Source organism: Acomys minous, assembly GCF_964271855.1.
Source record: "Acomys minous genome assembly, chromosome: 1".
NCBI classification, from domain to species: Eukaryota; Metazoa; Chordata; class Mammalia; order Rodentia; family Muridae; genus Acomys; species Acomys minous.
The window spans coordinates 172,874,071-172,901,346 of record NC_140483.1 but is presented as its reverse complement, the minus strand read 5'-3'; the positions used below and the strand labels follow the sequence as shown (position 1 = coordinate 172,901,346).

At 43.4% G+C, this 27,276-nt stretch overlaps 1 protein-coding gene across 7 annotated transcripts in view; it reads left to right on the top strand.

Moving 5' to 3' along the window:
- Nucleotides 1–27,276, top strand: part of FREM1 (FRAS1 related extracellular matrix 1) — a 144,800-nt gene that overhangs the window by 18,820 nt on the left and 98,704 nt on the right. For all 7 annotated transcript variants that reach the window (XM_084777577.1, XM_084777575.1, XM_084777574.1 and 4 more), the window contains exons 2-8: nt 7,355–7,865; nt 11,784–11,878; nt 14,004–14,305; nt 15,268–15,464; nt 22,968–23,291; nt 24,535–24,643; nt 27,087–27,218. In XM_084777577.1, the coding sequence (XP_084633703.1) occupies nt 7,614–7,865; nt 11,784–11,878; nt 14,004–14,305; nt 15,268–15,464; nt 22,968–23,291; nt 24,535–24,643; nt 27,087–27,218 (1,411 nt within the window). In that variant the 5' untranslated portion in view covers nt 7,355–7,613. The remainder of the gene's footprint in view (nt 1–7,354; nt 7,866–11,783; nt 11,879–14,003; nt 14,306–15,267; nt 15,465–22,967; nt 23,292–24,534; nt 24,644–27,086; nt 27,219–27,276) is intronic.

Genomic DNA, 27,276 nt, shown 5'->3' with positions numbered 1-27,276 from the left:
ATGGTGGGAAATGGTCCGGAAAAGCAGAATTGATTTGCAGGCGAGACACGAGGAGTTTGAAACACTGAGCAACAGCTGAACTTTGAGAGTAAGCTGACAGGATTCACTTCCATTGCAAAAGCAAAGTTAAGTCTGATATGTCTTGGAGCTCCCTCAAGGAATCTAGCCCAGTGTCCTTTCTATTTCAACCCTCTGATCCACAGGTACCTAGAACAGTCACCTAAGCAAGCAGGCAGATTCTGAGGAGCTGACTTGATCCTATGTTGAGAACAAGAAAACAAAATTCTCAAGATGGGTGAAGGCTTCCAATGAGAGTGTTGGCAATACTGGCTGCCATCAGATGCTGTCCCTGAGTCAGAGACAGGACAATCATCATCATCTTGTCTGTGGAGAAAAAAAAAAAGACCCCTTATCACTTACAAAGTCTTACTGTTTGAGAGTCTCTGCTATTTTTCTGTTTTTCCTTTTGTCCCATTTCTGTCTTTTCCCTTCTCCACTTTGCCATGTCTTAAAGTGGAAGAAAGACCAAACGAAACGGAGAGTGTTTTCCATACATAAGCTAATTGAAATATAAATAAACTACAAAAGCATCCATATATATCTATAGCTCCCAATTCTGCAGCCATCTGTCGGCCCTGTTGATTAAAGGATGCGTTTTATTTGTTGTTGAGTTTGTAAATTGTTACTCTTATTCTTTTTTCCCCCTTTCAGTTGCATAGCCTCTGGGTGGTTTTGAAATGCTATAATTCAGCTTCTTTTTATGCATTCTGCCTTAAGACTGTTAGGGAAAAATGAAAATATATTCCAACATTTATTAAACTTACTTCTGCTATGTACACAGGACCCCACTCCCCTATTCTGATTTCCTGAGAAAGATTAACTTTCTTATTCTTTTTGTACATTTGTTTGTATTGCTGTGTTGGTTAGAGTTCTGATTTTTGTCAGCTTAACACAAGCTGGGATCGTCTGGGAAGATGAAACCTCAATTGAGGAAAATGCCTCCATCAGATTGGCAAGGCTGTGGGGTGTTTTCTTGATTGATGGTTGAGGTGAGAGAGCCCAGCTCACTGTGAGCAGGTCCACTCAGGGGCAGGTGGTCCTGGCTTGTATATAAGAGAGCAACTGGAACAAGCCATGTGGCACAGCTGTAGGCAGGGTTCCCTCATGGCTTCTGCCTCCAGATTCCTGCCCTAACTTCCATTCATGATGGATGAAGGCTGTAATATGAAATAAACCCTTTCCTTTCAAAGTTGCCTTTGGTCATGCCATGGTGATTATCACAGCAGTAGGAAGTAAGCTAGGACAATTGATAACTTACATTCATGTGGGCTTATGACTAAAGTTCTTCCATACCAATTGTCATTTGGTCTCATGGAGAAACAAAGTGCATGACCCCATTTTCCAAAGAGGAAGCTAAAGTTCCTAGAGTCAGGTTTGGAATTCAGACATCAGAGGCTGATCTGATCCTTCCAGAACATTGGAAGTGGAGCTTTCAGGAATGAGATCAGTTTTCTCTTTCTTCTCTTGTCTCTTCATGTTAGATGGACATTAGGGCTTGGACTAGATCTTATTCCCCATCTAAGGATCTACCATGATATGATGGAGAGTGGACTACTGACCCATTCTCAGGCTCTGGGATAGTTTGAATAAAATCGGTTCCCATAAGCCCAAAGGGAGTGGCACTATTAGGATGTTTGGCCTTGATGGAGTAGGTGTGGCCTTGTAGAAGGAAGTGTGTCACTCTCTCTTCCTGCTGCCTGTGGATCCCGATATAGAACTCTCAGCTCCTTCTCCAGCACCGTGTCTGCCTGCATGCTGCCATGTTTCCCTCCATGATGATAATGGACTAAACCTCTGAACTGTAAGCCAAGCCCAATTCAGTGTTTTCCTTTATAGGAGTTGCTGTGGTCTCTTCACCGCAATAAAACCCTAATTAGGACAGGATCTGCAGTAAAAAGTTACAATCTCTATTTGATTTTTCCAGCTAAGATAAAAACTTGAATAATACAGCTAGTATTCATGTGTACAGTTAAAGTTAGTGTTTAAAAGTCAGTCTTAAGTAACAACAGAAGCCAAAATAATACCAACAAACCAGGAAGTATACCTTTTTGTCTTGTAAAATTCTGGGAAGATGGTGTAGTATGGGAACCATTTTGGAAACACCCAGGGGCTCATTTTCACTCACAATTCTGCCAGTCTGGGGCATTGTGTCCTTAAAAATCTGCCCACGTCTGGCCAACAGGCTGGATAAAGGCAGGAAAAGAGAATGACAAGAGACTGTTATGGTTAGCTTCAGCTGTCCAGTTGACACAACTCAGAGTTGTCTGGGAAGAGGAAATCTCAAGTAAGGAATTGCCTCCATCAGATTGGCCTGTGGGGCATTTTCTTATTAATGTAGGAGGGCCCAGCCCACTGTGGGAGGGCAGTGCCAATCCTGGTCAGGGGAGCCTGGACGGTATAAGAAAGGTACTTGAGAAAGCCAGGGGAACAAGCCATTGAGTAGCATCCTCCCTGATTCAGCCTTAGTTCCTGCCACTAGGTTCCTGTCTTGAGTTTCTGCCCTGACTTTTCCTGGTGACAGACTGTGACTTGCAAGGTAAAATAAACCCTTTCTGCCCAAGTTGCTTCTGGCCATAGTTTTTATCCCAGCACCATAAAGCAAAGTAGGATAGGGCGTCTTAAAGAAAGATGCTCAGGCTACCATGTGACACTTCTTTTATCCCATTGGCTGGAATTTGGCCACTTAGCCATATCTAACTGCAAGGCAGACATGTTCTCTGCGACTACGTGTCTAGCTGAAGTTTCTACTTCTATAAAAGAAGATAAGTATGGGTACTGTGAAGCAAATGGACTTAAAAAAAAGGTGTTTATTCATTTTCTTGAGAATTTCATACAAAGTATTTTGACCATATTCACCCCAATCTTCTTCCCTTAACTGTTTTCAAATCAGCTTGAAGTTCCCTATTCCCCAACTTTATGACTTGTTTTAACTTTATGTATGTATACATACATATATATACATACACCCACACACACATCCTGCATTTAAGTCCATGCACTATGGAGGCCAGCAGAGGGAATCAGATCTCCTAGAAGCAGAGTCACAGAGGTTGTGAGCTACCTTGTGGGTGCTGAGAATTGAACTCTGGTCCTCTGAAAGAAAAGCCAGTGCTCTTAACCACTGAATCATTCATCCAACTCCAGTATCTATCTATCTTTCTTTCTTTCTTTCTTTCTTTCTTTCTTTCTTTCTTTCTTTCTTTCTTTCTTTCTCTTTCTCTTTTTCCTAATTCAAATTGTGCTGCCCATATACTTCAGGGTATGGGGTCATCCACCAGAGTGTGGTCAACCTACTAGGAGCCACACCCTTAAAGGAAACTGACTCCCCTTCCCTAGAAGCCATCAACTGCTCATAGCTTCTCAGTTAGGGGTAGGGGCCTATGAGCTTATCCTTGCTAGAATGCTGATGACTGGCTTGATCTTGTACAGGTTTTATGCAGGTAACTACAATTGCTGTTAGTTCATGAGTGCAGTGGTCCTGCCATGTCCAGAGACACTGTTTTGCTCTAATCCTTCTCGACTTCTTCCTCTAACAGTCTTTCCACCCCATCTTCCATGATGGCCCCTGAGCCTTGGGGAAGAGTGTGCTATAGGTGTCTCATGAGAACTCAGTCACTGATTCTCTGCATTAACCACTGTTGTCGACGATGATGACGACGATGGCGACTACTACTACTACTATTCACACACACACACACATGCACACACACACACACACACAGACACAACTTCTCCTATGAGATCTGACAGATTTACAATCTTGCTTCAGGGCTGGCCCACCTCCTGGGTCTGCAGCAACTGTTGGAGCTGCTGGCAGACATAATTTCCCAAGCTACAAATGGCATTCTCATCACAGATCGATACTGGACATGTGATAGTGAGTTATCATAAGAGAAATGAAGGAAGTGTTTGCTCTTGTATCTTAAAATGTCTCAGAGAGGAGTTTATTTGCTTTCTAAAGTTGTATATATAAAGTAAAACTTTTGTTGTTTTATATTGGACCTTCTTGCATTTCTTATTAAGACATTGCTAACTAAAATGTAAAGTCATCAAACGTAAATTTGTGAAATATGACAATACCCCTGTGCTGGGGGAATCTCAACCGAGAAAATGCCTCCATCATCTTGGCTTGTGGGCAACTCTGTGGGTTCATTTTCTTGATTTCTGACTGCTGTGGAAGGGCTGAGCCCAGTGCAGTCCTGGATGGGATATGAAAGCAAACTGGGCAAGCCAGGGAGAGTAAGCTAGTAAAAGCATTTCTCTGCTTCAGTCCTGTCGTGGCTTCCTCTGACAATAGACTGTGATTGAGATATGTAAGCCAAATAAACCTTTTACCCCCCAAGTTGCTTTTGGTCACTAATACCGGCCTTTCAGATACTAGAAGGCTAGAATTATCATATTTGCTCAGGGACCTATCTAGCACAAAGAACAAACAGGAGCCAGCAGGCTTTTGCCTGGGTCTTAGGAGTAAGACAAGAAAGGAGGCAGCCAAAGAGTTAGAATTGCTATTGATTTAATTTATTCAGAATGGGGTGAGCAGGAGCTTCATTTGGCTACTTAGGGAAGGGGATGCTTGCTACACGCTTAGTTGGGAATGACAAGAAATACTTAATGTCTCTGAAAGTCAGGGCTTAGGGAGGAGTCATTAGCATATAAATGGTATTCAGTTCCAAGAAATATTCCTGGGGATCAAGGAAAGACACAAATAGTCCCAAGAAATAGACCCTAGTGACCAACGTTAAGATGTCAGGTTGGGGCTAGGGAGATGGCTCAGAGAGAAAAGGTGAGCCCGAGGACCAGATTTCAACCCAGGGACCTTCATAGTGGAAGGACAGAACCAAGTCCCATAGACTGTGTTCTGCTATACATACACCCACATAGGCACAAATAACTTTATGTGTGGTTATTTTAAAAAGCTGAGTGTTAGCTGGGCAGTGGTGGTGCACGCCTTTAATCGCAGGATGTGGGAGGCAGAGGCAGGCGGATCTCTGAGTTCGAGGCCAGCCTGATCTACATAGTGAGTTCCAGGACAGACAGGGCTACACAGAGGAGGAAAAAGGGCTGAGTGGTATAGAAAGAGGCCGTGGAAGAGGCTAAGCAGGAGTGCTGGGGTGAGGGAGCCTTACAGCCTTTATGTATTGACTCTGCTAACCCAAATCCCAGAAGACAGTTTTCTCCTTCAGCCCTCACTCCCCTTTCTGAATTGCTTGCTTTTCTGTGTGCTCTTGGATGACAAATGGAAATGGTAAAAAAGATTTGACTTTGTTGTGAAAAATTCCACAACCAAATTTGCATTTTTACACAAATAGGCCAATTCAGCTTGAGTGTGGACAGCATGGTCAGTGGGAGTCTGTGAACAGCTTTATTTTAGGACTGACATCATTAAAAACAGGCCAATCTGTAAAACTTACACCCCCTCAGGTGACAAGGACAGATGCCATCTGTGAAAGGTTTCAAATAACGATGTGGGACAAATTTCCCTTTAGTGTATCAGAGGTGGGCCCCACAAGGCATTTGTAAACTCAACACAAACACATTTCGTTATTGAGCAAAGACATGACCTATGGAAACCAACGCTTTGAAATCATTTCATTTCAAAATGTCTGTGATAAAGGTAACAAGAAACACGACAATTTAAAAAAGAAAAGAAAAGAAGCTGCTGTTTGGAGAGATGCTCATTGTGCCCAACTTGCCCACTGGATTAGTGAATTCTGCCCCAGGATAAGGATGGGGCTTTCATTCCACTTTTCCATAGCCCTGCGTACAGGAGGCATTGTTGCCCATGCTTCCTCCTCCTGGCCCGGCTTCTTTGCTGTGCACAAACAGCCCTTCCCGTTCCTTATGTGGAACCATGCACCGTCTGCCCCATTGCCAACAGGCTGAGCTCTCCTACCAGTGGCTGTAATTTCTTCAGACTTCTCTCACAGATTAGAAGAAAACTGCTTGTCAAAGTGTTCTGCATTCTTGTGATGAGCTTTTTGCTGTCACAAGAGGTGACCTAAACTTCTTTGCCATTGCATCCGTGTCTTTGCAAAACCATCCTTTGGTTTGTTTGTTTGTTTGTTTGTTTCTTTTTCGAGACAGGGTTTCTCTGTGTAGCCTTGACTGTCCTGGACTCGCTTTGTAGACCAGGCTAGCCTCGTGCAAAACCATCCTTATTTTTACTTCCTGGCGGTGCTCATCAAAGCCTTAAGGGTCACTCGGTCCTGTGCTTCCTGGACTGCTTAGGGTGGCTTCATAGGGTATGAGCTGGTGTGCAGAGCAGGGAGGGCACAGAACGACATGAGGGAAAGTGGTGCCACAGGCGTTCTTGTGAACATCCACAGACACTTATTTCATTTCCACTCGCTTATTCCATAGTTCCTCTGTAGGAAAAGGTTGCATTATGAAGACAGGCACCTTTAAAGCACGACTCTAGCACTAAAGCCCTGTCCTTGGTTTGGTGTGAGGCCTTTCCACAGGCACAGCCGACTGCCACTACTCATCTGAATGTACTCTGGATGTAGAGACATGTTGTAATCCATTTATTTTAAAGTCTTTTCAGTTCTTATGGAAGAGAAAAAAAAATAATCGTGATATTGTGGAAAGAAAGTCAACCCCATCTGAGGCAATCAAGCGCATTATGGCAGAATTAGCCTTGCAGATGAGGCTATCAAAGCAAGCTCATACGCTGCCATTGCTTGCGCACTTTGAGCTCTGTCACTCTCTCTTCACAGTTCCTTTTGTGTTTAAACAACAGCTTGAATGCCTGCTTAGAAAAAAAAATCATTTCTACCATTTCCACTGTAGAGTCTCTTAGGCGACCTTGTTGCCCATCTAAGTTTATTGGGCCATTTGTTAGCAATTGTTAGGCATACTTCTTGGCTGGATTCTATTGATTTTGAATTATCCATGCTCTAAAATGATGTGCAAAGAAAGCTATTGGGTTTCTGACACAAATTAGAGCGTGTGCTGTATTTAACAAATACGGAAGTGAAAGCAGGGAGCGCACTACTTGTACTGAGCTCAGTGGACCTGCTGCCAGCTGCGCTCTCTAGCCATGAGGCTGGCAGGACCACACAGTTGACATCCTAGTTAAGGTCCATTGCATCCGGAAGCAACATGTACAAGCAGAGGAATGAAATGGCTTCCTTGCCTTTTGGATGGGCCTGAAGGTCAAGTTAGTTTATTTGCTTTTAATTTAGCTGAAATTATAGGCTGGCTGAAAGATCCCTTTGTAGGGAACAGTTCTTTAAATAGCCACACAAACCTTTGGTCTCTCTCATTTTCCTCCAACCTCTTCTCCCGTTTGCAGGATTAGGAAAGCACTTGGGAGGGACATTAATCTTGCCAGCGTTGTCAGGAGTGATCAGCGAGTTTTATTAAAAAGCCTGGATTGCCTGAAAGGCCTCCTTGTCTGAGTCTGAATGGCAGGGGCATGGTAAGATCTTGGGGCATGCTGTCAGGACCCCTGATCTCGCCCTCTGGACTGCGAACTGACACTCCAGGAGGAAGTGAAGGAACCCTGCTTTGTTGAACGGACTGTGCCTGTGGGCAGAGCTGGCCCTGGCATCATGAAGTCTCCAGGCTGCACTGGGCCCAAGGCCCTGCTGTTCTTACTGCTGCAGCTACTTCTCCTGCACCGGGAACCCACGAACGCCACCTTCCTCAGCGTCAACCAGGGCCTGAGAGTGATGAAGGGCAGTTCTGCCTTCCTGTCTACAGATCACCTGAGGTTTGCCATCCCTAAAGAGAAGGATGCCTGTAGAGTGGAGGTGGTGACGAATGAGCCGATAACCCAGAGGGTTGGGACACTCACTCCACAGGTAGGTCACGTTTCATTTCTGTTCAGAAGTGTGTGTGTGTGTGTGTGTGTGTGTGTGTGTATGTGTGCGCGCACACAGTGTGGGAAGGCAGAGGGAATAGGTAAAGGGTTTCTCAAGGCATTGTTACAAGTATGTATCGTATTTGAAACTAAGGCATTGAAAGACACAGGCATGGGATCCTATTCCTTTTTTCAAGGAGGTTAAACATATTTTTGAATACTTTAAAATGCTTATTTATTTATTTATGTATTTAGTGTCTGGACATGGGCATGCACAGCATGCTTGTGGAAGCTAAAGAACAAATTTCAGGAGTTGGTTTTCTCCTTGACCTGGGGAGATTGAACAGGTCATTGGGCTTGGTGGCAAATGCCTTTATCCTCTGACTTATCTTGCCAGCCCTATTTTTGAATATTCGTGACCGGATTTAGATAATCAGCCTGCCACTGACACGGTTTGATCTGAATTCTATTAACACGTTGCAGGAATGAAGGGTTAAGCCCATACTGATGTGTGTACACTTTTTCTTAACAGCGCATTGTTGTCCGGAAACCTTCCCAGTTTCTCTTCTCGGTTCAGGCAATGTCTGTGTTCTGCCAGGTGCTTGGGACCTTAGAGGGTAGCCATTCAGTCTGTCAGAAAAAAAGGAGAATGTATGAAAATCACAGGTTTCTTGGTCTTTCATGTTAGGGGATGCGGCGAGGAAAAGGGAGAGAGAAGGAGGAAAGAGGGAGATTGAGAGAGAGAAGACTATTGAAAGACTGAAGGAGGCAGAGAGAGGCAGACTGTAGTGAGCAGTCACTTGGAGGGTGTGCTAGGACCAGGCTTAAGGGTTACGCTGTCCCCAAGCTCTCTCACTCATTGCCAGTGAAATAACTTTAGAGAAGACAGCAAAGTTACTAGGCCAATTTCTTAGTTGGGTCTTGTTAGTTTTGAGAAATTTTTAGGTCCTACCCAGACCCCACAATAAACAAAGTAAATCATGATGACTAAGTTTTCCAAGTCATCTCTGTATCAAATTTTCTGATTTTAAGGCAAAAATCTAGTTATCAGGAGGACATTATGTGACAGAGACAACAAAACACCCAACTAGATTGGGAAATTCTTGACTAGTTTGGAAGAACCTCCAAGTGACCATGTCATCTAGTGTCTGGTAATTGTTTGAAAAAACGTCCACTCTGGCACTGAATGTATGTATGTGTGTGTTTCTAGGAGTAAATATGACACACACAAAAAAATGGATTTGCAGCATCTCAAGTGGACATGTGATGTGTACATTATAAAATGTATTTCCTGGTAGCTCATTAAGAACTCTAAGCATTATGGCTTGCCATGTGCCATAGGCATGTTTATAGGAACACTGTTTCTTTCCAGTTTTTTCCTAATTTTAACTTCTGATAATTTCAGCAAAAAACAAGATTGCCAGGTAAAGTCTGGTTTGAGGAAAATTTATGCTTTTTAAAATCCAGAGTGGTTCAGCCCCTCCCAGGGGTTTATTACTATGACTTTCTGAATTAGCATGAGTAAATACATAAGTGTATGTGTACACACACACACACACACACACACACACACACAGAGAGAGAGAGAGAGAGAGAGAGAGAGAGAGAGAGAGAGAGAGCGCTAAACAAACATTATTCCCTAATAGAGCTTAACAGTAAGCTTCAAGCTAGGCTTATGTGAATCCATTCCTAGTAAGACTATTGTATTAGGAGCCCCCTGCTGTGTAATGAACAGTTTTGTGGGATTTGCACAGAAATGCTTTATTTAACATCTGTTCAATTAGTGTTTTCATTTCATTACTGAAGTTTGTCTTAGAACCAACAGGTTTACTCCCATTGCGTATTTGGAAAGCCACATGCGTGGGTTCATGCTAGTGCCTTCTGTCTCTATCATCCTCCAGACAGCCAGTGAGACAGGTCAATGGCTGTGCGCTCTCGGATTCCCCGGGCAGGACTTCCTTAGCGCAAGCACTCCACACCTGGACCAAAGCATAACGTTTCCTGGGTGGAAAAATCACCTTGCTTTGGTGCTGAGTTTGCTGTTTTTGAATCTGAAATACAGCATTAAGAAAACATCTCTAGTTTGAACCACTTCACTGTCATTAAAGTGAGTAATGAGTCAGGAATGTGTGACAATTTAATTATAAATTGTAATTGAAAAGCAGTTGAAGTGGAAAAAAACAAAGCTAGACAGTAATTAGAAAAGGATTTAGCTCTCCTTTGTTTTAGTTAGTAAATTTATGGTCAATCATGGTTGTCGCCTTTTATAAAAGGAAAACATATTAGGAAACACGGAACAGATGTTTCTTTTAACAAAGCAGACGTTCTCTTTATTACCGTGGCTATTTGTCAGTGATATGGGAAGGGGTCCCCTTTATCTTCTTCCTGGTTGTCAATTCAAAAGAGGACTAGAAACTCATTCTTACTCTTCCCAGGGTGGGGTTTGTCTCCTGAAATGTCTGAGCCCATAAAAGGTGCTGAGCACACACACCACAACAGCTATGCGAACACAAGGATGCTCCTCAGAACTTTGCCACCTCGGGTCAGGGCAGGGGGAGGATTATGACATGCGCAGGATGTCCCCAGGGTCCTAATATAAAACAGTCATTTCTTTATTGATTCTCTGGGAGATGATGCTGTTAATTATAACTTTATCAAAGGAGAGTAAATTGTCTTTGATTCTCATTGGCCATTTGTTTTTTTTTCCCCACATAACTCCCAAGCTGTCATTTGCAAGTGTATGAGAAACAGCTGTAGGTCCTGGGTGGCTCTCATCAGTACAGCAGTGCACACAACCAGTGTCTCCACCTTTGAACATAAAGACTTTATTTGAGAAGGAAAGAAAGAATAAAACCACACAGAAGTGGGTAAATGTGTTGTCCAGACACCCAAACAGACCTCTCTAATTCAGTTGCTACAAGCTCCCGAAGGGGTAAATAATCTTTTTGATGACTAGCAGATATTTACAAAACATTGTAGCGTATAGGCATATAGTTATTTAGAGACTTAACATCCATTACTTTGTTTGTTTGACCTGCTTGGATTATTATAATTTGGACATAGCAAAACCAGGCACAACGAAACCAAGATGATGAGTGGGCACAGGGGTGGGTGAAGAAGAGGTTGCAGGTGGTAAAAAGATACTTGTACTCCCAGCACTAGTAGAACATAGGCGCCCCCAGCCCCTCCCCCCCTTTTATTTTGAAACAGAATCTCACTAAATAGCCCAGGCTGGTGTGAACAAGAATCTTGGGAAGAAACTGTGTCTGCCGAGACTGATTGACTGTTTAAGGCTTCAGTGATGCGGAAGGGTTGGAATGTTGTCAGTCCAGAGACTAAACAGCCATTCCTTGCCCGCCTCTGTGTGGGAGCTAGCAACCTGTGACTGAGAGACAAAAATCTTTTGAAATAAGTTAATTTGGCAGACCACTGGCTCCTACCAACCCCAAAGCTATGGCTGCCATCAGATAACATCTAAAACTGAAACCAAACAGCCTCCCCGCATCTTGCTATAACCACCCCTCTGACGTGCCATCAATGCACTTTAAGCTTGCTTTGGTTTAATGACTTTTTTGTTCTGTAAAACTGTAAAACTCTATGAAACTGCTTTCTCATGGGAACATGGAATTTAGGATTACCCAAATCTGTGCTCCCAGGCTTTAGAATAAATAATCGTTTCCTTCCATTTAGGAGCTTTGTTTTTGTTTGCTTGTTTTGTACGACACTGCCCTTGAACTCAACTATGTAGCCCAAGTCGAGCATGAAGATCTTTCTGCACCGGCTTTCCAAGTGCTGGGATGGCAAGTGTGGGTTGCTACAACCCACTAGCACATGGTTCTTCAGGCAGTACCATCGGGCCAGAGAAATCAAACTTTGCACTGGGTTTTCTCATTGACATTTCCTTCTTTGTGTGAACCAGGTCTTTGATTGCCATTTCCTTCCCAACGAGGTCAAGTACGTTCACAATGGATGCCCGATTCTTGATGAGGACTCTGTAAAGCTTAGACTTTACAGGTAAGTGGCACAGAATCCTTTCTTATTGTTTATTTTGTTTTATTCTTGCCAGATTGGCATTAGTGTACACCTTGGGCATTTTCTAGGACTATATTGTTTCCATGGGGGAGTCATTAGAATGCAATAAAAAAGTGACCAGCAGTGAGTGGGTGAGGCAACAATGCAGCCAGTTTCCGATTCTTTCATCTCTTCCTCCTTGAGGCCTTTTCCACAGATTACTAACTTCGTTTTGTTTCCCTCCAGTCTTAGGCAGAGGTTTCTGTTGCTCCATCCCATTACTTTGCTTTGACAGTCCAACCCGTTACTGTGGGGAGACTCACAAACACAAGTTCCTCATGAGAATCTGATATTATAAAATCAAATGAAATCCTTCGATTGGTTTGCCAGCTGCTTAGTTATAGGAAATGCATTTTCCATTTTGGAAAATTAAATAATACAAGTATGTTTAGAATCAATTATGAAATTAAGTATAGAGTGACCATTTAATCCTTTAAGACACCTCTCACCTATAGACACAGAGAAACACTGTGCTAACACAAAAGCTTGCACAGACTCTTAACCCCTTATTTGTAGCTGAAATGCTGGATGGCTTGAACTGATGAGTGGCATAACCATGCAATGAAATATTAGTGAGCCACAAAAACTAATGAAGTCCTGATTTGTACAACATGAATTAACCTAAAGACATCATGTCAAATGAAAGCAGCCAGACACAACAGAACAAGTAGTATTTGGTTCCACTCATATGAAATATCTTAATAGGCAGGTCGATAGAAACATGAAGTAGATTAGTGGTTGCCAGAATATGGAGGAGGGACATTGGGAGGGGGGCGACTGCACTTGTAACCACCAAAAGAAAGTCACAAACAAAATGCTGTGCTCAAAGAGTGAAATGGCACCAAGGATTCTCTAGGAAGCTATAACATCAATACAAAGGGGCTTGATCCTTTCAAACCTGAGTCAAAACCAAATCAAGCTCAAAGAGATTGCCAAGAAGGCTAGGAAAACAGATGCAGTGTGCTTCTAGACCTTTGGCTTTCTAGCATGTAGGAAGAGTGGGAAAGGACTCATACAAGGCAGCATTAGAGGAGCTGTCATGCACTTGGTTTTAAGGACATCAGTAATAGAGCAATCAGAAGGGATGGAGCCAGGGGACCAGGGAGCAGTTTATTCCTCTTGAATCTCTTCCTCAGCTTCTTAGTCAAGCTATTTGACTTTTCTGTGCCTCAGTTGCCTCACTAGTGAAAGGGGATGGACAATGCCCTTTACAGGGTCCTATGTGGTGAAGGTCTTATTAAAACACCTAGACCATATTACAAATGCATTTGTTCGGAGTTGTGTGGTCAGGAAGCACTCATCAATTATGCAGCACGAAGATCCCTCTCCAGTTGCCTCTGCAAACGCCCTGGACCACAATCACTATGGCAACAACAATTACTCATTTAGTTTACATGGCAAATGCTGAACTGAACATCCAAATTGGCATTTCTGAAGAGCAAAAGTTCTTGACACTGAATACTTCACTCCTCAGTTGAAACCTTTAAGCTCTTCAATTATTCATGTGCTGGAAGTGAGACTCTGAGATCTCAGCTGTCATTAGGCAGTGGCGTGGATGGTGAATTTGAGAGCAGGGTCCTCAAGAGAGATGCCTAAGGAGGGAAGTGGCGAGAAAAACCACTGGCACAAAGGTAGAGATGAAACCATGGAGACAGGGAGGCCAAAAGTAGAGGAGAAAATGGAACTCAAACTCCACATGAAATACATACTTTGTGAAGGACAATTTTTGTTGTTATTTTGCTTTGGCTTTGATTTTCTTGGGGCTCAGTAAGTTGTCCAGGCTAGCTTCAAGTGCGGTCTGTATCCCAGGCTGTCCTCAAACTGTAATAAAACTCACCAGCGAGTTTTATTAAAAAGCCTGGGTTGCCTGAAAGGCCCCCTTGTCTGAGTCTGAATGGGAGGGGCATGGTAAGATCTTGGGGGCACACTATCAGAACCTGTGGTCCTGTCTGGACTTCAAGCTGACACTCAGGGAGGAAGTAGTTGAGCTGGGATTAGAGGCAGACATCACCATACCCTGCCAATCTGAGCACCAATAAACATTGCTTTTATCCTGTTCTCTCTCTAGATTTACTGAAACAGACACCTTCGTGGAAACCTTTTTCTTGCGGATCTACCTTGTGGAACCAGACTGTAACATCATCCGTCTGAGCAGCAATGTGCTGGAAGTGACTGAATTCTATGGCTTATCCCAGGCCATTGATAAGAACTTGCTCCAGTTTGATTATGATAGGGCAGCCAGCCTGGACTGCACCATCAGACTGGACCCAGCGAGGACTCAGCTGCCAGCCCATGGCAGGCTGGTTGTGGTGAATCGTAAGCCAGAGGGACCTCGTGGAGATCAGCCACATAGCTTTTTCTCTGAGGCCCGTATGTACCTCTTAATAGTTAAGCTTACTAAAACCGACCCAAAGGTCTAAATGGTCATCTTTCACGTTGACAAAGAGTTCTACTTAACAAATATAGTTTTACCTTGTTGAAAACTATGTGCTAGGGCTAGTGAGATGGCTCTATGGAGAAAGTCACTTGTCACCAAGCCTGATGCCGCGTTCAATGCCTGTAACCCACATGGTGTAAGGTGAGACGCTCTCCTCCAAATTGTCCTCTGACCTCCAAACTCACACTGAGGTTCGAGTTCTTTTGGGGATATGTATGCACACATGTGTGCATGTACACACGCACACACTACACACATGCCGATGGGATAGTTCAATTGGTTTGGATAGTGGCCTCTAAGCCTGATGGCCTAAATTTGATCATCTGGCCTATGTGGTGGAGGGGGAAAACTGACTTCCACGAAATAAATAAAATTAAAACGCAACTAAAAATACATTTTAAAAAAAACCCAAAAAGTAACATGTAGGGTAGCTAAAGCTGTGAATTTGGAATCAGAATCAGGGATACCTGGGTTTGATATTTGTATTTTCCTTTATTTATTTGCTTATGAATGGATCCAAGCCCCTGTTGGGTGGGAAAAGTGGACAGCCATTCCAGAGGGCTGTGTAAAGGTGTAAGGACACCGTGTGCTTGTTCAGGTCTGGCCCATTGTAGTGCTCATGAGTTTCCAGTTATGATGATAGCAGGGGACAGCAGTGACGAGAACAGTGTGCTCTTTACTGAGCACAGCTGGGTTGTGTTCTAGTAGTGACTGCAGGTAGCAGCCAGGGTTGAAAGCCAGATGTTGACTGTAAACGCCCCTTGTGGTATTCAATCAGTTACTATATTCCACAGTGTTCCCTGTGTTAGTTGTGCAAGCAGTGCATTTTGAACACTTGAGTTTATACAATCATTATATTCAAGTGGCTGTCTGAAGGCAGTGCTGTGCGTTCCAGAGATGGGGCCAGCCCTGAAGTGTCCGGATGGAAGCTGTGCCCTGGAACTGAAGAGAGTGGCAAGTCTGACCTTGAGCTGTGAGGAGTTCCTGCTGTCAGGATTTCACTACCAACACACGCAGCCTCCTTCACCCAACGTTGACTACATCCCCATCCAGGTGGATCTCACCGACAGAAGGAGTGGAACCATATACAAGGTAGGGAAGGCTTCCTGTCCTGTTGAGGACACAGCTGCAGGCTTGGGGGTGTGTGCCTCCTAGTCCTCCAACCAGCAGCTTGGGGAGTATAAAATTTGCATGTCATTTGCATCTTTGTGTCTTCTGTAGTTCCACACATTGAGGAAGGGACTGGGGCTGTTTCCATGTTAACCTCTTCTGCTGCCTACATTGTGTGTGTGTGTGTGTGTGTGTGTGTGTGTGTGTGTGTGTGTGTGTGTGTGTGTGTGTGCAACGCGGCGCTTGCACATGCACTGAGGAATGAACCTGAAACCTTGTGTATGGTAAGAGCAGACTCAGCCACATACCCACACTCTCTCCAAAATTTCAGTTTATGAGTTGGCCCTTTGTAAATACCTTTTTTTCCCCCTTCCTTGACAACAAGGCTTCTGCTCCTAAGGCCACAATGTATTGAGAGTCAAGACACCTGGAGCCTTGTTTGAGGCAGACTGTATCATTTGTGTGCTGTCAGACCTTGGGCCACTGAGGGGATGGGTTCCCAAAGACTCAGATCTTTCCATGTCTTCATTTTTCTTGCCCTCCTCATTTTTTTCACATTGAAATGATAGCCAAAAGTGGGCAAAACTTTTATGAACTCCTTAGCATGTTACTCTAGTGTTCACATATTCTACAGTTTGTTTAGGAACCTGGGGAAACAGTGCTCTGGCTGACACAGCCCCGATTTATGCCAATATGATGATCCAGGGGGATTTTGGGTAAGACCTTCCCAGCATTACTATCTGCCTTCCCACTAGCCTTTCTTCTAATAAACCCAGTCTAATGGTGACCATCATTACCCAAGGAATTGGTGATTCCATAAACGATTACAAATGGTGAAACCACACCACAGAATCTTTTGTTTGTTTTTTGTTGTTTATTTTTTAATTTAATTTTATTAATTTATTCAGATTACAACCCAATTGTTATCACTTGTGTCCTCCCATTCCTCCCTCCCTTTGGCTTTTACCCTATTCCCCTCCTCCAGGTCTAAGACTGAGGGGGACCTCCTCCCCCACTATATGCAGACCACAGAATCTTATAGTTGAGATCTAGAAATAAAACTCAGAGGAAATCTTGTTTAACTGATCAGCCGATCCAGTCGGGAAGCTTTTGAAAGGACAGGTTTCCCTGCCTGTAGCTGACAACTGTGAGAACTGGTACCCAGGCTGCCTGGGTTCAGGGATGTTTTTAACTAGCCATCTGATTTTGGAGTTTATATCTCATCTTCTTCATCTTAAACGAGGCTGCTGGAGCCTACCTCTTTTAGTGACTGAGGGGATTGGGTGAGACCATCCTAAAAGTGCTTGCTACAAAGCTTGGAGCATGTTGAGCATGCACATATTGTTGTTGGTTTAAATAGCCGCAACAGCTCTGAAACAATAGTGTAGCCCAGCCTCTTGTTCCACAGTGGTGGCCTTGCTATTTATATGTGGCTGTCTTATGGCTACAGAGTCAACACTGGATTCTACCGTACTAACACATATTGTCTGCTTGGCTTGTCACAAAGCTCCTTTCATTATTGATGACTTTTTTGTTTTGTTTTGTTTTTTGTTTTGTTTTTTTGAGACAGGGTTTCTCTGTGTAGCCTTGGCTGTCCTGGACCCACTTTGTAGACCAGGCTGGCCTTGAACTCACAGCGATCGGCCTGCCTCTGCCTCCCGAGTGCTGAGATTAAAGGCATGAGCCACCATGCCCAGTTTATTGATGACTTTTTACCTCTATCAAAAAAGTTAAGACGTTTTTCTTTCTGAATTATTTTTCATAATTGTCCCCTCACTGTATCAAAGGCTTTATTTGTGTTTTTAGGTCAGTTTCACTGTGACAGTGTTCTAAATGAGCTCCTTGGTTATTTAAGCCTTCACCTACTGTGTAGTCATTTTGACAAGTCATAGATTCACTTATAAATATAAAGACAGTGTGCTCATTGAGGAAAACATTAACAACATGGGAATATAAGAAGAAAATGAGACTGATTTTATTGAGAACCATTTTCTTACATACAGATGCACAGTAGGGGCCATGTACCCCAAAGCTTATTTTCTTTCATGGCATCGATTTCTCTGTGAAGCTTTTTTTTAAAAAATTATTTTTATTATAATTTATTCACATTACATCCTGATTGTAATCCCTTTGCTCTTATCTTCCTGTTCCCACCCTCCCTCCCTTTTTCACCTTATTCCCCTCCCTTAGACCTCTGACAAGTAGGGACCTCCTTCCCCACCATCTGACCACAGCGTATCAGGACTTGTCTGGATAGCCTGCATCCCCTTCCTCTCACAGAGTCTCTCAGCCAAGGGACAGTGTTCAAATGTGAGCACCAAAGTTCCTGTCAGAGGCAGTGTCCCCTTCCCCCGCTGCTCTCCGTTCCCTTCCCCATGTGGAGGATGAGCTGCCCATCAGCTACAATCTGAACAGGGGTTCTAGGTTCTTTGCATGCAAAGTCCTTGGTTGGTGCATCAGTTTATGCAGGCACCCCCTGGGTCCAGATCTGCTAGCCTTGATTGTCTTTTTTGTGGAGCTCCTGACAACCCCACCTGTCGCGTCCTCCCGCCGGCAGGAACGATGCAGACACCAGGATTCTTCTCAATCACGCTTTATTGGGAGCATCCTTTGAAGCTGAAGCGAAAGACCCTGAATGCCTGCGAGCACGCTGCTTAAATACTGTCTGGATGTGGCGTGTCAATGTCTCATTGGTTACATTCGGATGCCTCATTAGCATGTCTCATTAGCATGTCCCATTAGCATGCCCCCATTAGCATGCCCGCAGATGAGAGGCTGTGTTGGAGTACTTCATTTGCATACCCCTGTCGGGAGGGGTGCATTGAGAGGGCTTATGTCTGGGCATGTGTGGGAGCTGTAGCAACTGTAACAGTTGCCACCAAGTGGTAATGGTCGCCGCCATTATCGGGTGTGGCCGCGCCTTACACCCACCCCTACCCCACCCTCATCCTTCAATCCCCCAACCCTTCCATACCACTAGCAGCTCTTCACCCAGAGTCTGGCTGCGAGTCCCAGCATCTGTCCCCATCCCTGGCTGGGTGGAGTCTCTCAGAGAGCATCTGTGTTGGTCTAATATCCACTGATAAGTGAGTATATACCATGTGTGTCTTTCTGGGTCTTGGTTCTCTCAGGATGATCCTTTCTAGTTCATCCATTTGCCTGCAAATTTCAAGATTTTCTTGTTTTTAATAGCTGAGTAGTATTCCACTGTATAAATGTACCACAGTTTCTTTATCCAGTCTTTGGTTGAGGGACATCTAGGTTGTCTCCAGATTCTGGCTGTTATGAATAAGGCTGCTATGAACATAGTTGAGCAAATGTCTTTGTTGAGCATCTTTTGGGTATAGTCCCAGAAGTAGAGTAAGCTGGGTCTTGTTCTTTGGTTACTTTTATGGCCGAATAAGTCATTCTTGCCAAGGAAACAAATATCCTATCACTCAATTTTTTTCTTCTAAATTAGTTAATATCAGTCCTGGAGGTCACATGGAGGCGCTCATGTGTGCTAGGCACATGCTCTACCCGTTGACAACACCCCTAGGCCAATTTCTTCTATGCCTTTAAAGGTCATTCTCTTCATGTTTGTCTTGGTAACCCAAGGTTAAGTTTTATTGCATGGAGAAGTTCAAGAAACAGTTTCTCTCCATATAGCCAAAATTTACAGAACTATTTATTAAAAATACGCACTTGTTTTCCGTGGTTTGTAGAAAAGCCTTCTGTTGTATAAGAAGAACAACAGGCTCATATTTTGTTCTCTAGTTTCCCCTGCTTCTTACTCCACTGGTACCACACTACATGCCTGTTTCGTGGCCAGTTTCGTGGCCTGCTTCGTGGCCTGTTTCGTGGCAGCATGGCCTTGGCACTGCTCATCTTTCCAATTTTCTTAGCCATTCTTGCCTAGTGTTTGGTTCCAGCTAAATAATTTAATAGGCAATTTTTTAAAAAAGCCCCTAGATTTCTTTAAACCAATGCTGGATTAAAACTGAAAATTCTTTGAGGAGAAGTTGGTGTGTCAAAACTTTGCCACTCCCAGTCTTCTCATTTAGAATCAGCAGCTCACTTCTCTTCTCTGGGCAAATGTCACTTTACACATCTACAGAAAGGAACCTTTCCTCCATGGGGAGTCGGACACACTTACTAGATCCAGTCCCTAGAAGTTCTTGTGAAACTACGAGGAATAGAATGGCGCCTTTTCATTGGTTTTTGATGATAAATAGAAAAGCAACTTTTTGGTATAATTTCCTTTTATCTGGCTTCTTTCCTAAATTCAATTATTTTAAGAAATTTTCGATTCTCTGGGCTTCAAAAGACCGTAATTATATCTTTACTAATGATGATAATTTGGGCCTTTCTTTTTTCTGTAATTATTCCCTTTACTTCTACTCTCTTCCCCACTGGTTTGACCAGAACAATACTAAATATAATGTTGCTTATAGGCACTTTTTGTCTTGGGGAGTCTATCTATTTCAGCTGTACACATTGTCCTTTTTAATGCATCTTGCCTTGATTCCATCTATTTGAAGTGATTGTGACCACTCTGGTCGTTTTTCCCATCATAAACTTGGGTTACACATTTATTTTCAATCTTTCTATGAACCCCAAGTGTCTTTTCTGTGAGATCCATATAACTGGACTTTTTCTCAATATTTTAGGAATTTTTTTCTTGATTAAGAAAATGTAAACTATATTATGGTGAATTTTCCCATCATCTTATTCATGCATACTTGTCAGTTAAAAAGGAAATGTCTTCTTAGCATGTGAAAAACCTTGGATTTGATTCTCAGTAACGCACACACATACACACACACACTCACATACACATACATACACACACTCACATGACCTTATTTTTACATATTTGAAAGTCCTTTCTTCTACTTTATGTTTTATTTAAATTTAAAAAAGTATTCCACAGGCTGGAAACAATCACTCGGTATGAGAGTGTTGTTCCAGCATGCACAAAGTGTGGGTTTCACCCCCCAGCACCCTAAAACAGCAAATGAACACTATTTAACTTAGATTAATATTATTTAAAGTCCAGAATTGCAGGGGGCTCTTTTGGGTCTTCCTGTGCTTGGCGAAGACTGATCAAACCTATCTTCTCTTCTGGCCACTTCCAGGCTCTCCTAACACCACTGGCAATATCATTTCTGATATAAGGCTGTGTGTCCTATTATTTCTCACATCTATCTTTTAAATTAGTAAATACTATTGATGTTTTGTGTAATATATATACATACATACATACATGCATACATACATTGGCATTTCAAAGGATATATAGCTCTACACTTAATTGGTCTCGCTGTTCAGTCCCAGCCCTTTAAAACCACAATTTATCTTTATCGTCCCTTCCCAGTGACACATCATGAGCAGTTACTTTGGTCTCTGGGGTACCTCAGAATCTCCCTCTTCTTTGTCACTGTGCTGTGGGGAAAAGAGGACTGTCTCCTCTGGTTCTCTTTTGAGTGGCTCTTTTTCCAGATGTTGCTGGCTCCTTTCTGAACCTTTGGGCTGGCTCTTGGGCTGGGGCACTGAGAAGGAAGGGTACTGGGGAGAGAGGTCTTTCTTGCTCAGGAACTGATAGAATATGAGTTCACGCTCTCTGAGCTTGGCAGATGTCTCAAGCTGCTTTGCAATCTCAGGGACAGTTTCCCAATTTCTCTGGAAAGCTCCATCTCAGAGCCTCTGCCTCTGTCTTAGAAGGGAGGGTTCTCTCCCACCTACTCTGAGCCACCCACTACCTGCACTTTTTTCTGCAAACAGTAGAGTATGATTTATCTCTCAAGTTTAATGCTGCTAGACTTTTGGCCTCTGAAGTATGGCCTCATAGGTCAGGATGTCCCCAAAGCAGTCCTCTGTCCCGTGTGGCATGGGAACACTCAAATGTCACTTGCTGACACACAAAAGGAAAGGTTGAAGATCTCTAACTCTTAAGTCTCAGGGTCTTCCCACTTATAAATGGGAATTCTGGACTCCTAAGGATTAAATGAGGATTAGCCTCCATTATTATCCCTCTGGCAATTTAGCTTTCTTGGAGTTGGACCCTGAAGCCGCCCTCTGCATGTGCTACCTGTGAGACTCTCCAAGGAATGTTCTCTCCTGATGACTGAGACAAGGGACATGGCATTACCTTAGCCTCAGCCTTCATGGGTTTGGGGGACTCAGCACAGCACCCTTCTTTCCACTTAAGTCTTTTCTCGTTTCTCTAAGTATCTTTATATTCCTCTAGTAAATGAGGGCATCTCAGAGTCTGGAACCAACAGATGCACATACATTTTGAATATAGCATCTTTCTTACTTTTGTAATCTGATGCCTCTTATTTATTTTTTATTTATTATTTTTCTTTTCATCAAACTTGTTTCAATGGTTCTGTGACAGATTCTTGATCAAGTTGCTTCCATTAAAAAGTAGTGATTCTGAGAACTAGTAACTATCTATTTGTTTTTTGCGAACTTCAGTTGAGACCGATGCAGGGTATCACCTGCCACTCTTCCAGCTAAGATAAAGTGAAGAAGAACTTGAACATCCCCGTCCTACTCCAGGCCCACTATTCAGAGTTCTGGTGTGTGGGACAAATGTGACTTGGGTCACTGTGCCTGCTTCTCTCAACAGTGGGTCACGTCAGTCCCATAGCAGACAGGTCTACTGCTCTCAGGCTTCTTCCTGCCCGTACCCCTCATGGGGACCTCAGAGGCCGTGGTGCCCTTCTGGGTATAGAAGGTCTCACATGTGAGGCTTCCTCATTTGGGAAGGTGTATTTCTAGTTTGAGCGGTGACTTGCTGTTCCCTTGTTCTGTTAGGCAAGTGCACAATCCTCCCTCAGTTGCACAGGTGCACAGGTACAAAGACCCTTCTTCCTTACCCTTTCCTTGTTCTCTTTGAAACCACATGGCCCGGGGAGATTAGTGCTGCCTTTACCAGACACTGCCTGATGCTCTACTTACAGTTTTATTCATACATAGGAGTCTAGAGTTTTCATTTACAAGTGACAGGAGCATGGGTGCTAGCAATTGTAGAACTTGTCTAACATTATACAAACAGCAAGAACTGAGGACACAGTTACGGGGCTGGAGAGACAGTTGAGCACTTAAGAACACTCACTGTTCTTGCAGAGAACAGTGTTTGGTTCCCAAACATTGCGGCTCAAAACCACCTATACCTCCAGTCAGGGGATCCAATGCCCTTTTCTGACCTCCTTATTTCTTTCTGATATCAAAGTAGGTGCTCCATTCCAATCCTTTCATGCATAATGGAGTCCCTGGGGAACTCTACAGTGTCAACCTTCTAGTTCTCTCCTTGGAATAATTAAGTGAACATCTGGACGTAGCTTCTGGTGGTTGGTAGGGGATTCTGACATGTAGCTGGTGGTCATGGCTGGAGCATCCTGTGGTCTGCAGCTTCAGTACAGACCATGATGTTAGCCACATGCAGTACGGCTTTACTCATTTCATTCTCTCCTTCTTATTTTCTCTCTCCTTCCAAAGTCAGAGAGTGTGTGGCTGCCTGTCTATATCAGAGTTGGCATTCCTAACCAGGCCCCAAGGCCTGCGTTCATAGCCATGTTTGTTCTGGAGGTGGACCAGTTCATACTGACCCCCCTGACAACCTCAGTCCTGGACTGTGAGGAAGATGAGACACCGAAACCCTTGTTGGTGTTCAACATCACAAAAGCCCCACTCCAGGGCTATGTGACCCACCTGCTGGATCACACCAGGCCCATCTCTTCGTTTACCTGGAAAGATCTCAGTGACATGCAAGTTGCCTACCAGCCACCAAACGGCAGCTATCCTGAGAGGAGACATTACAAGGTAAGGAGGAAGGGAGGGAAACCGTCTAGCTGGGTAGATTTCAAATAAGTGTTTGAAAGTCTGCTTCCATTAACCCTTGGGCCTGCTAGTAGACTCAGCTTTTTAGAGGAGACTTGATTGCTGCAAGTCACAGTGTAACACAGTTCAGGGCTGCCCGAAGAGACGCTGGTGTGGCAGATTAAAGGGAGGTATTTTATCTCACTGAGTAGTGGCCCACGGCTGCTGTGTTGAGATCTAGGCATACTGCATGAGGCTGTAGCTCTCAGTTGGCCAGAGAAATCCACACTGGGGTTGTGTTCCTGAGGGGCATGTGGAGGGTGGAGACAGGAGAGTGCTGGCTGCTCCAGGGGAACAAGGCAGATCATAGAACAGGACACAAAGCTTCCATCCTCTGACCGTCCTCCTAGGACCTTGTGCAGACTCAGCCTTGTGCCCCAGAAGTGTAGCTGTTCTACATATACCGTATTCTTACATACATGTATACATATACATAAAAATAAATAAATAAATAAATAAATAGTAACACTAAAGTGTATATTTCAAAATAACTAGTAGAAAGGATTTCTATGTCTCCTACATAGGAAAAATGATACATACAAGAGATGATAATATAGATATGTCAATTAACCTGATCTGATTAGGGCACAGTGTGTAGGCATGCATGTCTGTGTGATACTATGCCCTACAAATATGTACAATCATGGTCAACTAAAGAATTAAAAACAACCAAAAAAAATAATACCTAGGAATGAAATGAGTGACCTAATAAAAACAAGTTACTTCCTATAATAAAATAACACCCTTTTCACACGAATATTTTAGTGAAATAGTTCATCATAGCCCCCAGTGAGATTCTGTTTAAGTGAAATTTCGGGAGAGGGCAACTGTCTAGAGACATGGAACAGATATTGGCACTTGGGTAGGAGAACGCATGCTAATGGCCGTGAGGGCCTTTGACGTAATGGAAAAGCAGTGAAGAAGTTCGCTCAGGAGATTGGTTGTGCAACTTGGTAAATGCGTGTGTACTTAAAAAGGGTGATTTACGAAATATCATTTTCCTCAGTTGGTTTTATAATTAATTTTGAAAATAGAATTAATTTAAAAACAAGAGATAATAGCAACACCAAGCCTGGATCCATTTTTGCTTTGTGTGTGTGGGGGGTGGGGGGTGGGGCAGCAACACTGATGGGATTTTATGCCTGAATTGTCTGTGTGTGGCTCATGCAGATTTGTTGGTTTCCAGGTGGAGCTGGAGGTACATGACTTCTTCTTTGAGAAGAGTGCCCCTATCACAGTCCACATCTCCATCAGAACAGCAGACACAAATGCGCCCCGGGTGTCCTGGAATACAGGTGTGGGTGAAGGCCTGAGGGAAATACAGGGAGGAGGATGGGTCATGAGCAATCCTTTTATTCCGTTACATCCACGAGGCAGTGGAAAGCCAGGCAGACTAAGGACAGCAGACAGTTATCTATCTCTGCTCTGCTTTTCTGGTACCTGGTGAGACACTGAAACCCAGCATCCTTGACTCCTCAGCATCCTTGACTCCTCAGCATCCTTGAGTCCTCAGACTATATTTCAATTTTGAAAGAGAGACCATAAAAGTGGTGTCTTTCAACTGAATGGAGAAATAAAGTGGCTGCTTGTGAGAGAGAAGTCTCCAACTCAGCTTTTGCAGAGGGGTAGGAGCAAGGTGCAGCCTGGAATCCATCGTCCTACTTTTTGTTGGGTGTCGTGGAAACCAAAATAAGTACATAAGATCTTACGCAGCTTTAAAAGAACAAAGAAAGAAAGAAAATGGCTTTACGCTGTTACTCAATTCCAAATAGACTGAGAATGTGTATATATGTTTATATATAAATGTGCAATACAAATGGCTTTTCCTTTCTTACTAATACATCAATGACATTCAAAAACATACTTCCAAGCAGTGCTGTAGGTTGTGTTAAGAAGTAGATATTCATGGCTCTTCTAAAGTCTCATCTGAGGCTGATAATTCTATCAGTTGGAGGAATAATGAGAGAAATGAAGGAGCTGGTCAACCGCCGTTGAGTATCAGGGCTATTTTCATATAGGCTACTGTCTTCTAGTGAGGAGGTGGAATCAGCTGGGTGTACCATACATGATGCTCAGATGCATCAAGGGAGCTGCAGGTCTGCGTCTGGCTGCTGTAGACACTACAATCCTTTTTAAAATGGAGTTTTGCTTATTATGAACTTGGTATCTGCTGTCACTGAAAAGTTAGAGAATATGCTAAACAGAACAATGCTTTGTTTTCCACTATATATAATATAGTTATAAATGCCGTTAGCATTTTGATGTGCTGATTGACTTCTGGTCTTCCTGGATGCTCCTCTAAGGTATCCCATGATGCCTTGCATGTCCTATGTTGTATGTATGCACACATCCCTAGCACCACCCCCAAGAATCCAGGGGGCTTCTCTGCAGCCATGGAGCTCATTTGCATGCGTTTGTTTTTCTCTTATCTCCACCCTTCCTTTCTCCCTGGCCCTTTCCCTTTCTTTTTAGCTCCCCCTTTCTCTCTTCCTCTGCTTTCCTCTCTCTTCTTACTTCTTCCTTCCTGGTTATTTTTTTTCCCTTACACCCATAGATGTCTTAGCCCAATTTCTGCAGGAAACAGAAGAGCAAGGTGCATTAGTTTCTGCAACAAACACCCAAGACAACCAACTTATACAGAGGACAGGTTAGCGCAGTTCTACAAAGTCCAGTCCATGGTCTGTGGCCCTGTCACAGGGGGCTGTGATGAGACAGCTCCGAGCTGCTCACCTCATGGCAAAGAAGCAGCAAGACAGAGGGAAAGGAAGAGGTTGAAATCTACAGTCACCTTCAAGGGCATGCTTGCAGTGACTTAAAGAAGATTTGCCCCTAGGCCTGTTAAAAGCACTGTCACCTCTCTCAGTACTGCCACCCTGGAGACCAAGCCTGTAAGATGTGCTCCTTTTGGTGACAATTCACAGTCCAAGCTGCAGCCGATGGTATTGCTGAGGTGGTCACAACTATATGGATTACTCTGTTGTCCCGGTGTCTCTATGAATCAATGCAGCCACTGTATCTGAGCAGAGTTTGAGGTGGATAAGGAGAGGGTAAGCTGTCCGTCAGTTTCCAGTTTACGGAGAGATAAGAATATTTGATGGTGAGAGATAGCTTCATCCAGAGTCTCTTGGTTTTCCTATTACCAGTGAGAGAAATTTTATAGACCTCCTCTGGCATACTGAGTCTGAGGGGAGGTTTTATTTCATTCCTTTAGTTGCATAAATTCATCTCTAATTAGAGTTTAAACGAATGTACTTTTATTTTGCAAAGTGCCAAGTACTTTCCATTTAACATCCTTAAACATTGCCAAGGACAGTAGCTTTGTATAAGGGTATTGAAGGACTATGCATTCCCCACCCTATGGGATATATATGCTCTCATAAGTCATAAGCAGAACCCCTTCTGAGTGTTGTCCATCTAATCCATATAGGTATAATCTTTGACAAGTTCCCCATGGACCCATTCAAACTAGGGACCTCTGTAAGCCTAACTTCTGCTCTTTTCTTCAGTATGTAGTTTTGGGCATCATCACGGTTCTTAAGGGCACATCTTAAGGAAACAATTGTCACCTTGAAATTAAAGCAAAGTTTACTAAAAGCACAAGTGATAGTCAAGTTTCATGAAAAAACATTTGAAGAGGTTCAACAACTTCAAATGTTCATAAGTGAAAACTCACTGACCTTAAAGAGATATGTTGGCTGCAGAGAACTGTGTAGGACATGTTTCTGTATTTTCTTGTAGGTTTGAATCTCCTGGAGGGGCAGTCTCGGCCTATTACTTGGGAACAGTTTCAGATCGTTGACAATGATGACATCAGTGCCGTGCAGTTGGTCACCATTGGTGGCCTGCAGCATGGACGGCTTACAGTAAGAGGTGAGTGATCTACCCGTTCAACCCAAAATTGAACCCAGGGACTGTTTTCTTCAAAAAC